The sequence below is a fragment of the Choloepus didactylus genome, chromosome 17 (assembly GCF_015220235.1).
Source record: "Choloepus didactylus isolate mChoDid1 chromosome 17, mChoDid1.pri, whole genome shotgun sequence".
Lineage (NCBI taxonomy): Eukaryota > Metazoa > Chordata > Mammalia > Pilosa > Megalonychidae > Choloepus > Choloepus didactylus.
Genome location: NC_051323.1, coordinates 67,641,981 through 67,654,157, shown reverse-complemented (window position 1 = coordinate 67,654,157; position 12,177 = coordinate 67,641,981). Strand labels below are relative to the sequence as shown.

General features: G+C 47.7%; 1 protein-coding gene across 3 annotated transcripts in view; it reads right to left on the bottom strand.

Moving 5' to 3' along the window:
* The window catches only part of IL1R2 (interleukin 1 receptor type 2), a 30,380-nt gene extending 19,417 nt beyond the window's left edge, over nt 1-10,963 (bottom strand). For 2 of the 3 annotated variants that reach the window (XM_037806903.1, XM_037806902.1), the window contains exon 1: nt 10,860-10,963. In XM_037806903.1, coding sequence (XP_037662831.1) covers nt 10,860-10,873 — 14 coding nt within the window. In that variant the 5' untranslated portion in view covers nt 10,874-10,963. The remainder of the gene's footprint in view (nt 1-10,859) is intronic. The other variant, XM_037806904.1, reaches the window with a different exon arrangement.
* Between the last annotated feature and the right edge of the window lie 1,214 nt (nt 10,964-12,177).

Here is a 12,177-nt window from a genome sequence, read left to right as displayed (position 1 = left end):
GTTTATTCTAGAGTATATTTCAGCATATCTAGACTGAATTCACCCAAAAGATTGAAATTCTCTTTATTTCTACCCTTACCTCATTCCTGGAAGTTTTAAGGCAACTGTCTAATCTCTCTGAGTCAGGCAACAGTCTCGCAAAGACTAAAAACAAGCTGGCAGGTTTTGAATATTAATGAAGTCAAATAGCTTTCAAGCCTTATACAAATGACTCAGTCATCTCTAATTTGTAAAATAGATTCCTAAAATTCCTAACCTATCGTTTCACACATGTGAAAACCCTCTGAAACTCATGGGAAAATAAGCATTTATCTCAAATTCAAGCTTGGAAATGTCAAAAAAGTCTAAGCTGAAGCAGCTGAAAACATTAAGCCTCAGGATAGCACTGAATTTGACACATTTAGGGTTTGGGGAAGATTGTCCAGGTTCAGATACAGAGAAACACTGACCAGGTTTGAGGTAGCTCTTGCTGAAAAAGATACTGACTCAAAGGAAACTCTATAGGATGTCCACAAATCATTTTTGTTCTACAGAAAAGAAAATGCGCGTTTCTTTTTTTTTCCAGAGGGAAGCAAATTCTGTCTCTGGCAGCGTGGTGAAATTGCTTCTGATCTGCAAGCCATACAGAATTAGGCACCATCATGTCCTCCACTCCACCTTTCCCCTTCTCTGGTGGGGCTGGGGAAACAGAATCTTACTGGGGACAAGGGCAAGGGGTGACCCTAGCGGGGCCCGTATTGGGCTAAATGTCAGAGGACAACCTGGAGAGGCTAAAACGTAGATTCACCAAGGGCCACACTCTCACCTTACATTTTACTTTCTGCCAACAAATATCCCTCCTCACTAAAACCATTCTTTCTTCTGAACTTGACCAACTTCTGCCTCAAAAACCGAACCACTAAGAGACACTTCAGTAAAGCAACCCAACTCATCTTCCCACTCTAGTCCTCTATTCACGTTTTCCATTGCCAGTAAGCCCCATCATTCAGAGCCCCCAGCAGGCTGGACCATCAACCGGGAGAGCCTCTCTTTCCCTTCCTCCTGGATCAGGTGATCTCACTGGCTGACACCCAAAAGTCCACTCCCCTGGCCCCAGAGTCATCACCATCCCCCTCCAAAATGACTGGTGAGGAAGTTCCAGCTGCGGGGACCCGTGCACGCATAATCCAAATCAACCAGGCTTCAAATTCTCCCACCCTGATGTTACCAGAGGACAAGCTGGTCTATACAATCCAGAGGACAAAACTCTTGAGGTCAGTAGAGTGCCTCATCCTTATTATGAAATGAAGCAACAGAAATAGACTCGGAAACATTGAGTAACTTGCCCAAGGCCACAGAGCTAATGGGATGATAAAGTAGGCTGTAAACACAAGTCCACCCAACCCTCAGTCTTTGCTCTTAGAAGCATCAAAACCTGGAGTTCATGCAGGCTCCAGAAGCCAGTCAGTTCAGCTGCCCACACAAACAGTGACCCCAAACCCAGGATCCCCCACAGATGGCCAAGCTTAGCACCTCATACTGGACACTTCTAGGCTTAGGAATTTCCAATGATCAGAAGCTATCTGTCATTTGCCTCTCTCTAACCTCCATCCATGGGTCAGATACCACCCCATAGGGCAGCTCAGAAGTCCATCTGAACCTTCCAATTGTTCTGTGAGTTAGGCCTGTCTATATAGTTAGTCAGTCTGTCCAGAGTACAGTAAGAAGCCTGTGGACTTCAGAGTCTGGCAGAATTCGGTGTGAGTTCTGCCTTCCTGGCCAGCTGGTTGGTCTTGGGCAGGTTACTCTATGTCTCTGAGGCTCCATCTCCTCATCTATAAAATCGATATAACCTGGTGTGCATCACGAGAGGCTTAGACGACATGTGACTTCTAAAGAGCTTAGCACCCTGCTGTCAAAGAGAGAGCATTTCCTAAGTGGCAGCTCTGTTGGGGTTTTATAGAAGCAGAACCAGAACCTCAGAAGGAACTTGCTCAAGGTTGCACAGCTGGCAGAACCTGAGTGAGAAGTCAGAATTTCCAGTGACTACATTCTGCCTAATTCCTGCTAAAGGTTCATCCCAAAGCCTGAGAACTCTCTGGCAGCAGTCAGTAACTCATTTAGAAACTGTGCAACTTTACCTAATGGCATCAATAAGCCCATGTGCATCAAGCTATATTATAGAAATGTGTGTATCATATAAACACACAATCATGGACTCACACATGCACATACGCATATATATTTTCAAGGCCTATCACAAAATTCTGTTTTGAATGCTTTTGCTCAGGCTGCCACCTTAGTGGTAGAGTCTCTGAGCACCTGGAACTGAAGGTTGAAGCGGGGCCTCTGCCTTCTTCTGCCACTAACAACTAGCCATGTAAGCTTAGGCAAACCATTTAACCAATCAGGGTCACAGTTTCTTCATCTCTAAAATATTAGGGTTGGGCTGGTGGGAGCTCCCAGCTCCCTCCCAGTATAAAATTTTGGGATTCTAAGTCAATCTAGATTTAAGCTTTGGCCTCCATCCTGGGCAGACTCAGTTGCTAAAGCACCAAGTCAGAGGCTTAATCAGAGAACCGTTGAAATGGGACAGCTCCAGGACTCGGGACTTCTGAATTCTCCTGGGTGCTGGAGTTCCAGCTCTTTGGGGTTATTTACTCAGTAATATTAATTATTACCGGACACTCTGGGCTGGCAGGAGACAAGGTTTTGATGGTGAGCAGATGAAAACACTTTAAACTGAAGGATGCTCTCACTTTCCAATTTTCTCTTCTAATCTGATTGTAGTAAACACTTTGGGTGTTTGAATAGTCAGTCATCCAGAAAACTTGCCCATCAAAAACATAATACAGACAGAGGAAACACAGGCAAAAAAACTCCGAACAGCTGGAAGGCAGCCAGTAGGATCCTGGCACAAAAGCAAGTATATTTCATTCACAGAAGCAGCTCTCAAGCCCTCCATCAGAACCTTGTTTCTCTTTATTTGTATGCATGCGGCTATTTCATTTCTCAAAGTGGCAGATTGTATTTAGTAGATGGATGCAACAAAATCTCCCTTCCCACGTCTTCTTCAACGCAACCGTGACACTTGCCATCAAGAGGTGGGGTCTGGTTCACCTCTTTTGGATCCGTGTGATGCTGCGGGACTTCTGAGGCTGTCACAGAAAGCCACTCAGGTTCCACTTGGCCTTCCTGGGAAGCTCCCACTGGGGGAAGCCACAGGTCAATGGTCTGACTAAAAGACCCACTTACCAGGGAGGCCACCGGCAGGGGTCTGGTTGACAGTCCTAGCTACACCCAGTCTCCTAGGACTGCAGCAGTTTTAAATGGTGCAGACCAGGCCACTTGCCCACTGTTTGAACTCAACTGAACCACATGGAGCAGAAGAAATGCCTAGCCACGCCCTTCTCAGATTCCTGATGCATGGATTGAGTTGTAACAAGATGGTTGTTGTTCTAAATCACTAAGTTTGGGGGTCATTTATTACGCAGCAGTACGTGACCAGATGCTCAATCTAAAGAAGATTTGAGATAGCAAATTAGCAAGAGGGAGAGAGCTGGTAGAAGAAAACGCATGCAGAAAGGAGTAGCAGCCGATTGCCCAGCTGTAAAGGAAGAGGTACAAGAACCATTAAAGCAGCTAAAGTAGACCAAAGAGCATAGCAATCCGGTGGCCTTTAAGAGCAGACATAAATGGCCCTCTCCACCTCCCTGTGTCCCCCTGAGGCTGCTGTGATGTTATAACACAAAACAGTTGGTTGGAATGATTTCCCTGTATCATGAAAAACACTTTAAATTTTAGAATCCCCTTTTTCTAGGATGGGACAGTGCATGATATATGCAAGGAGGGCAGTATTTTAATTGCCTCCCAGTACGTTTCCCATCCTGCTATCCCGCATTCTTCTGTTATCGTGGCTTAGGGAAAGGGGAAGAGCAAAGGCCTCCTCTGAAAGGAGGGGAAGACGTGGTTTGAGGTAGGGGAAGTTCCTTCCTGGCTGGAAGGGGAAGCAGAAGGAAAAGATCCTTCGATTTCTAGGGTGAAAGGAGAGAAGCAGAAATGGGAAGCAGCCAGAGACCCCTTCCCTCCATTCTGTGTTCAGAATCTAAGCACAGATATCCTTGTTCTTAGGAAACATTCATAGAAATATTAAGTGTTAAAGGAGCATGAGGCTTGCAACCAACTCTCCAATGTTTAAAAGGTAGATGATAGATAGATATAGATAGATAGATGATAGAGAGAGAGAGAGATGATAGATAAAGCAAAAGAGGAAGGAAGGGAGGGAGGGAGGAAGGGAGGAAAGAAGGAAACGTAGTAAAATGTTAAAAGTTGGCAAATCTGGGTATCTGGGTAGGAGTATACTGGAGTTCTCAATATTGCTTTTGTATTATTTTTGCAACTTTCCTGTAAGCTTAAAAATATTTCAAAACAAAATGTAAACCATATGTATATACCCCAAAGAGCCTCTACCTATGCCTGGCACACTGAAGATGATAAATAAATATGGTATACTCTTGGGGAAAAAACAAACAAAGGATCAAAAGATAAAATACAGGGGAAAAGAAAAGCAGAGGAACTTTTTCCCTGCTTCCAAATTCAGTCTAGAGGAGCCTCGCCTTGCCAAAAGCCCTTCCTAAAGTGGGGAGGCTACAGAAGAATGGAAAGCATCGTGCAGCATGCTTAAGCAGCGGGGACACCAGGGTTAGCCCCTGCTTGCCTCAGTTCTTGACCAACAGATAAGAGACCCGGATCCTGGGCTCCCAGTGGGGGGCGGGAGGGAAACTACGATCTGGGCTGATATGGGGCTAAGCGCTGGCTGTGGAGGACAAGGTGCCCGAGGGGACATGGAGGACACGGAAGCTGCAAGATAGTGAGTCGGTTAAAACACTGGGTCACCATATATGGAAACGCGTCCTTATCAGTTGGTGAAGAACCACCTTTCCTGAGGCCCTGAACATTCCACCATCCGCTGTATGGGCTGCCTGGGGCTCCCCCAAGGTGACCCAGACGTCCCCGCAGGAGCTGCAGCATACGTTCTGATGGATGTGCTTGTGCCCCACTGGCTGGTAAAGATCTCGAGTACCACCTGCACAGGAGGACAGTCTAAGCCAGGGGAGAAACAAGGCCAGGGGCAAGTCCCAAAGACCTGTGGAGCTGGCAAAGCCACACTGGGGCCGAGGAAGGGGCAGCATTGCTCTCGCTCAGCTGAAGGACCAGACCACGGGTTCCCCAGCCCCAATCCTCAGCTGTAGGTTCAGCAGAACAACCAGGGACAGGCAGGTCGGGGGACCTCTCCATGGGCGTTAGTGAAGCCCCCCAGGTTGGCACATACAGACTAGCCACCCTCCCCACCCTTCCCCTGGGATCCATCAGCTGCCCCCCCCTTCTCAGCACCTTCCTGGCAGGAAGTAAGCAGCTAGGGAAGAAGCTCTGAGAAACTGGGCTTCTACCCAAAAGAGGCTGAAGGAACCCAAGAGAGGTAGATTTAAGCCAGCCAAGATGGGGTAACATGTATTGATCTGTTTAATTTCTCTTTCCTAGTGAAGTGGGACTTCAGGAGCCAAGCGAGATTCTTATTAGAAAGTTATTAAAGGTACATATTTTGGCATAGATTTGTAGCATGTATAAATTTGTACTGTGCTAACATACAATTTAGAAATAGTTCCTTCCAAAATCATTAAAATGCAAAAACATGAGATTTTCTTTTTAGGCTCTGGAAGATTATCTTCTGCTCTCTGGCAAATGTGCCCACCTTAGAATGACTTGTTCTCTGGGGGCCCAGCAGCTTTACCCAACCTTTATCCATGAGAGCCAACAAAAGGCAATCCCAAGAAAATGACTGAGAGCCCAAGCGATTTTTATCTACACTGTGCTGAAAAGCCCTCACTACAAGAAAGCCCCGTCTGTAGCCTGAAGACAGCCCGGATCTAAAAGGGGGTTGCAGCATGTCCCATTTGCACGCCATCCCCTCCGGCCCCCCTGAGCCTGACTCGCGCTGTCCCCAGCAGGGAGAGAAGCTCCTGAAAGGTTAGCCCTCGACAAGCCTGCAGCCCTCCTCTGCCACTCCAACCCACCCAGCCGCTTAACGCAGAGACATAGACCAAGGTTCACCATCATCCAGGCCTTTTTTAGGACTTTGCTTCTCCATACTCTTGAAGTTAGGCATGGTCATGTGACTAGTTATAGCCAATGAAAAGTGACTGCAAGGCCATGCATCACTTCCAGACTAAAGCACTAATTCCTGGGGCTCGACTTTCCAGCCTTGTCTTCCCCTGCCATGGGGAACCCTGAGCCCTACTTTATAGATGGCAGCACCGCAGTATGGTCGAGCCATCCTGGCGGGAAACTGGGGTCTACTTAGACCTACTGATCCTCTCTGTGCTCTAGTGTGTCTCTTCTTTCTTCCATTAAATAGCAATAATACCTCCCACCCCCAGCACCCATATCAAAATAACATTAATCCACTAGACATTCTCCGTATGTTCTGTTCTGAAAACGGCCTGGGTCTTTGCATGACTGTGATGAGTTGTCATCGTCTCACCCAGCTGACCAATGATGATTATATGGCAAAAGTGAGAAATAAACTTGTGTTGTAGTAGGCTACTGAATTTATTTTTGTTTTGTTTTTTCACTACCGCATAACTCAGACTGGTATGCCCAGCAATCAAAGAGAAGGATTCAGGCATTGTGCAAGTTTTCCATTGCTGTGTAACAAGTCGCCACACACTTAGTGATTTCATCTTAAGTTTAAACTTATTGATTTAACTGAACACTCATTTATTGTCGCACAGTTTTGTGGATCACGTATCTGGGCACGGTTTAGCTAGAGTTTTTGCTCAGGGTCTCCCAAGACTGAAATCAAGGTTTTGGCAGGGCTGTGTTCCTTCCTGGCACTCGGGGTCTTCACCCAAGTCTGCGTGGTTGTTGGCAGAACCCCCGTTGTAGAACTGAGGACCCCATCTTTTTGCTGGCTCTCAGCTGAGGCCACTCTCAGCTCCCGGGGGTTGGCAGCCATTTCCTGCCATATGCCACTCTCCAGAACATGGAATTTTGTTTCCTCAAGGCCAACAGGACAGTATGTACCATGGCATCAAATCTCTCTGGCTTCTAACACTTCTTTTAAAAACTCACCCGATTATGTCAGGCCCAGCAGGAATAATCTCCCTTTTAATTAACGTGACTTTACTTACATCTGCAAACTTCCTCACCTCTGCCAAACAAAGCAACCTAATCACGGGAGTGTTATCCCCTCACATCCAGGGGTCCTGCCTTCACTCAAGTTCCCACCCACACAAAGGCACAGGTCAGCAGAGTCATCCTCAAATTCTGCCCGTCAAAGACATTTCCAAAAAATCATCCTGATGCATATTCATTCCAGAAAAATTTGGGATCCACCCAAAGCTTTATATTAACTTCTTCCTTGCTCCCAAATAAGAAAACCTCTTCCAGAATTTGCTAAATCCTTGCTATTCAAAGTGTGGTCCACGGACCAGCAGCATAGAAATCATTTGTGAGAAAGGTAGAATCTCAGGCCCCACCTCAGACCTATGGAATCAGAATCTGCTTACTAACAAGATTCCCAGGTGATTCAGGAAGCATTGATCTCTAGAACTGGTTTGTCCTCAAGCGAAACAGGCAGAAGCCAACCTGGTGAGATCACAGCTATCATTAAATCCCTGGGCCCTGATCAACCCAGCCTTCTCAGATTGGCATAGTCTCATGATCGGATGATGATGATATGATGATGTTGAGGATGATGATGGGAGCTGGAATTTATTGAGCACCTACCATGTGTTCAAATACACCGAGGTAAGTCATGGAATGCATTATTCTTTTTTTAATTCTCCCAACATTTTATGAACTACATACTATTATTTTCACTTTACAGATGAAGAAATTGAGGCTTACAGAAATTAAATAACTTGTTCAAGGCCACACAAACATAAGTGGTGGAGCTAGAACTTAACCCTCATCCCTTTAAATTAGGGGTTATGTGATCATATGTCAAAATTGTCTAACCTGCCCCAGAATCACAAACTGGTGTTTCACAGGCCAAGCCAACTTGTGAATATGCTTTGTTCAGCCGGGGTGCTGGTGTTATTTTTAAGTGAAGGCCCTTTCGGAGGGACAAGCTCCTTGCAGTTACCACAAGCCCTGTCACTCTCTACTGGGCAGCCTCACAGATTTGACTTAACTCCGTGGCCTCTGAATACGCTTGAGTTTGCAATCTGCAATCAAGCTCAAGCATTCTTAAGTTTCCTTTTCACATTTCATGAAAAATTGGAGAGGTACAAATATTTTCCAGAGATTCCAGAAAATGGCAAGGAACTACTCCCTAATCCCATCCTTTCATCTGATGGATAACATTAAGGCCCAGCAGTGTGAAGTTGCATGTCTAATAATAATCAGGGTTTGCAACTGGGCTCTTTTGACCCACAATCAAATGCCACCACCCTGTTCTTCCTTGTATTTAGGAAATAATTCATGCTTAATATACAACAGTGATTCTTAGCCAAAGTATGCTCCTGAGTCATCTGGATAGAGTTCAATACCAATTCCCAGACTCCTCCCCCATGATATCCTGGTCGGTAAACCTGAGGCAGGGCCTGGAACGCTATATTATTATTTTTTAGGCTACTGGCACTGCAGCTGCCCACCCTCAGGTGAGATCCATTAGTTGGGACTGGTTCGGAAGGTAGGTTTGGAAGGGAGAAATAAGAGGTCCCTGAGTAGCTTATAACAGGTGGGAGATGGGAAGGATAAAAGAAATGAACATAGCAGTGGCTCTCTACCCTGGGTGCCAACTGGAGTCACCTGGGCTGAGGTCCTGACATAATTGGTCCAGGGTGCCCACGGGGCCTGGGGTCTTAAAGCCCCCAGGTGATTCCAAGGCCCAACTGGGGTTGAGAACCCCTGGAACGGGGCCTCCGAGATGCTAGAGGACAAACAACACCTCCATCACTATTTTCCTTACGGCCACGCGGGGTTTGGCTCATTCGCTGACCACAGGCCCTTGGATCCCCTTTTGTCCTCCTGCTGCCCTCTTTCCCTTCCCCTTCAGGCAGCATTCCCTGGTGGGCCGAGGACAAAAGTGATCTGTCACACTCCACTCTCTTGTCCCTGCTGTGTGCATTTCTCTGCTGGTAAGTAGAGTAACCCCTATCTAAGACATCCCCCGCCTCTGGTCAGCACATCAAACCTGCTGGAAGGTTCCAGTAAGTTCTAGTTTGAAAATGGCCTCAAAAGTCTCCTGTACTGAAGTAGCTGCCTCATAGACTTGCCACTGGACACCCCAAGGAGGTGGTTCTCAAAGGGTGGTCCCCTCACCAGCAGCAGCACTTGGGAACTTGTTTGAAATGCAGGTTCTCGGGCCCCCCCAGACTTACTGTATCAGAGGGTGGAGGCAGCCCTCCCTTCTGACACTAAAGTTTAAAAACCCCTGTTATAAGGCACTGCCACAATCAAGTGCCCTCTCATAAAGAGAGCAGACGGCTGATAGTATAAAAAGAGAAAGCCGAATCGGAGCCACTTGCACCACTTCGGTTGTATCAACACGAGAGGCAGACTGTGCTATCCCGGTGGGAGGTGGCGAAAGGATTTTGGTCTGTGGAATGTCTGGATTCCTCAGCTCCAGTCATAAAACAATTTGTCTCTGGAGGTTGAGGCGGTGGTGGGTTCGGGGACAGTGAGGGCAATGTCTGCTGACAGTGCCTGGAAGGGGGCCCCAAGCCAACTTAGAACAAAATGGCACAAAGACTTTCCTCACAGCCACCCAACCCCTAACCCAAGCTTCCTTGCTGCAAAATGCAAAAGAACAATACAGTTGTTCAGGGGTTGAAAAATGGGAAGGACAATACAATTAAAGTGGACACGATTGTAAACGAGGTTAAGGAAAGGCACCCCTGTCCGCGCATATGGGAATCCCACGCTGAGCTGGTGGAACCCCACTGGCCTGTGGGGAGACAGAGCTCTGAGAAAATGGGCCAGAGGAAAGGCCAGCCTAGTGGGAGGTCGGAGGGTGTGGAATGGAGCTGGGATAGATTACAGAGTGAGATGTCAGGGCATCGCATCTCCCAGCAGACAGGCAGCGCTGGGAGGGACCTGAGAGAAAGATCAAGTCACTCAACTGCCTCAGTCGACAGAAGAGGAAACAAGGGTCTTGACCATGTCAGAAGTAGAGCTGGTGGGGTGGGAGTAGGGGTCTCTAAGCAGACAGAAGACCTCCCAAAGGTACTGGGATCCAAGAGGGGGAAGCTCAAATAGTAAGAGCATACCTTTATGTAGTACTTAGTTTGTGCCGGACTATTCTAGAAGCTTCCCACTGTTCTAACTTGTTTGCTCTTCCCACAACCTTGTGATTATCATCTGCAGCAAGACCGCTACATACAGATGAGGAAAAGAGGCACTGAGACGATAAAAACAAATTTCTTAACATCACACGGCCAGAGAGGCGAAACCGGGCTTTGAACCCGGGCCATTCCACCTCAGGGGCCACACGCTTTACCGCTACCCTCTGCTGCCCCTAGCGCAGGAGATGCATCCCTCACAGGGAGACAGGTCTAAGAAAAGTTACACTTCTTTAAAGAAATAACACATTTCCACACTAAAAACTCCGTGAGTCTTCAAGGAAAAAAGCCTTTAAATTCCGTGCAGCCTCTTGAGAGGTAGAATTCTCCCTGGAGCCACCCGTTTCCTCTTACTGGATTCGACAGCATTTCACCTGTCACTGGGAATCATAAAAGGGCCCTTTTGTTTGACAGACAGAGAAACTGAGGCCCAGACAGATGGAGGGCTGACTTGGTGGGAGCCACACGGGGGAGATGGACCCCAGATGGGCCTCCCAGCTCGCCCTCTCCCCACCTCTCTCAAAAGCCACTTACCTGCAGCTCTGCATTCTTTCCCCTTGTCGCTTCTCACCTGGGGAAGGCTGCCAGGCCCAACTTTCACCTTCGCTGGCAGCTCCACCCCGGGACAGGGATTTATACTCTCCTTCTCTCAGGGATTTCCTAACTGGGCTTGTGTCACGGGAGGACACACCTTTTCCTCCCCAGGGCCTTGTGTCCCCCGGCAGCAGCACTGGCTACGTGATTGCCCGATGGGGAAGTGGCCAAGGAAACTCTGTGAGTTTCCCTATTTTTTGGTGACTTGTTACAAATTACGTTATTGCCGGCTGAGAGGTGGTTTTAAAGCGATGTGTATTTTGCCCAACAAAGGCCCAATTAAAGGGAAAAAAGGAACTTTTAGTCTTTAACCACCGGAATCATTCATTTTTCCTCCAAGGAACCCTTCTGGAATCTAAGGAAGATTTCACTTATCTGTATTTTCAGTCTTATATTATTTTTAATTGTTGGGTGAAGGAAGAGGGGTGATGAGCCGATTCTGTATTCCCATCAGTGGAATTTGCCCGGCTGAAGCGGTGTAGTCTGGAAGTGGGAATTCAACCCCAAGCCAGGGCCAAATGAAACAGAAGACTCGGAAGTCTCCCCAACAATTCCTGAGGTGCTGGGATTCCCCACCTCTGTCCGTCCCACACAGTCGCCTCCAGGAACAGGCCCTGCCTGGCACGCGGCTGCTGCCACCGGCTGCCTCCAGACCGGTGGTGTCCCCACAGCGCACGGGGCTTTCCAGCTCTGCCCGCAAAGCCCTTCCAGGCCTCGGCGAGCCAGATCGCCCACTGCCAGCGCTGGCAGGACTGTGACACCCTGTGATCCAGTCCCTCCTGGGTAGGAATGAGGCAGCCAAGGGCTGCACCTCCTCCAGGCCCGCGCCTCCCTCTTGCCTGAAAGTTGAGCCCTTGCCCCGTAGCACAGGTGGCGGTGTGCCCTGGATTCCCCTGATGGTGGAGGGAAGAGGAGGACACGGCACTTTGCAAAATAGACCTCAATGTCCATGTCATTAATGGCACCTCCCTGCTTCATTCATTGAGAGATTCAATAAGGCACCAAAACCAGCTGGACAAACTCTTTTAGAGAAATCTTACCAAGTCCATCTAGGGAACCAATGGCTCAAAGTCCAAAGGACCCATTTGCCTTGGTTTTATCCTTTTGTTAACGAGGAAGGTAACTCTTGGGGGTCAGAACCCATTGGGAAAAATAAGATCAGAGAAAAGTACAGTGTGAGGTTAGAGGGAAACATAGAGATGGCCAAATCCATTCTGCATTTGAAAGAAGAGCAAGTTGAGATCCAAGCGTGTAGGGT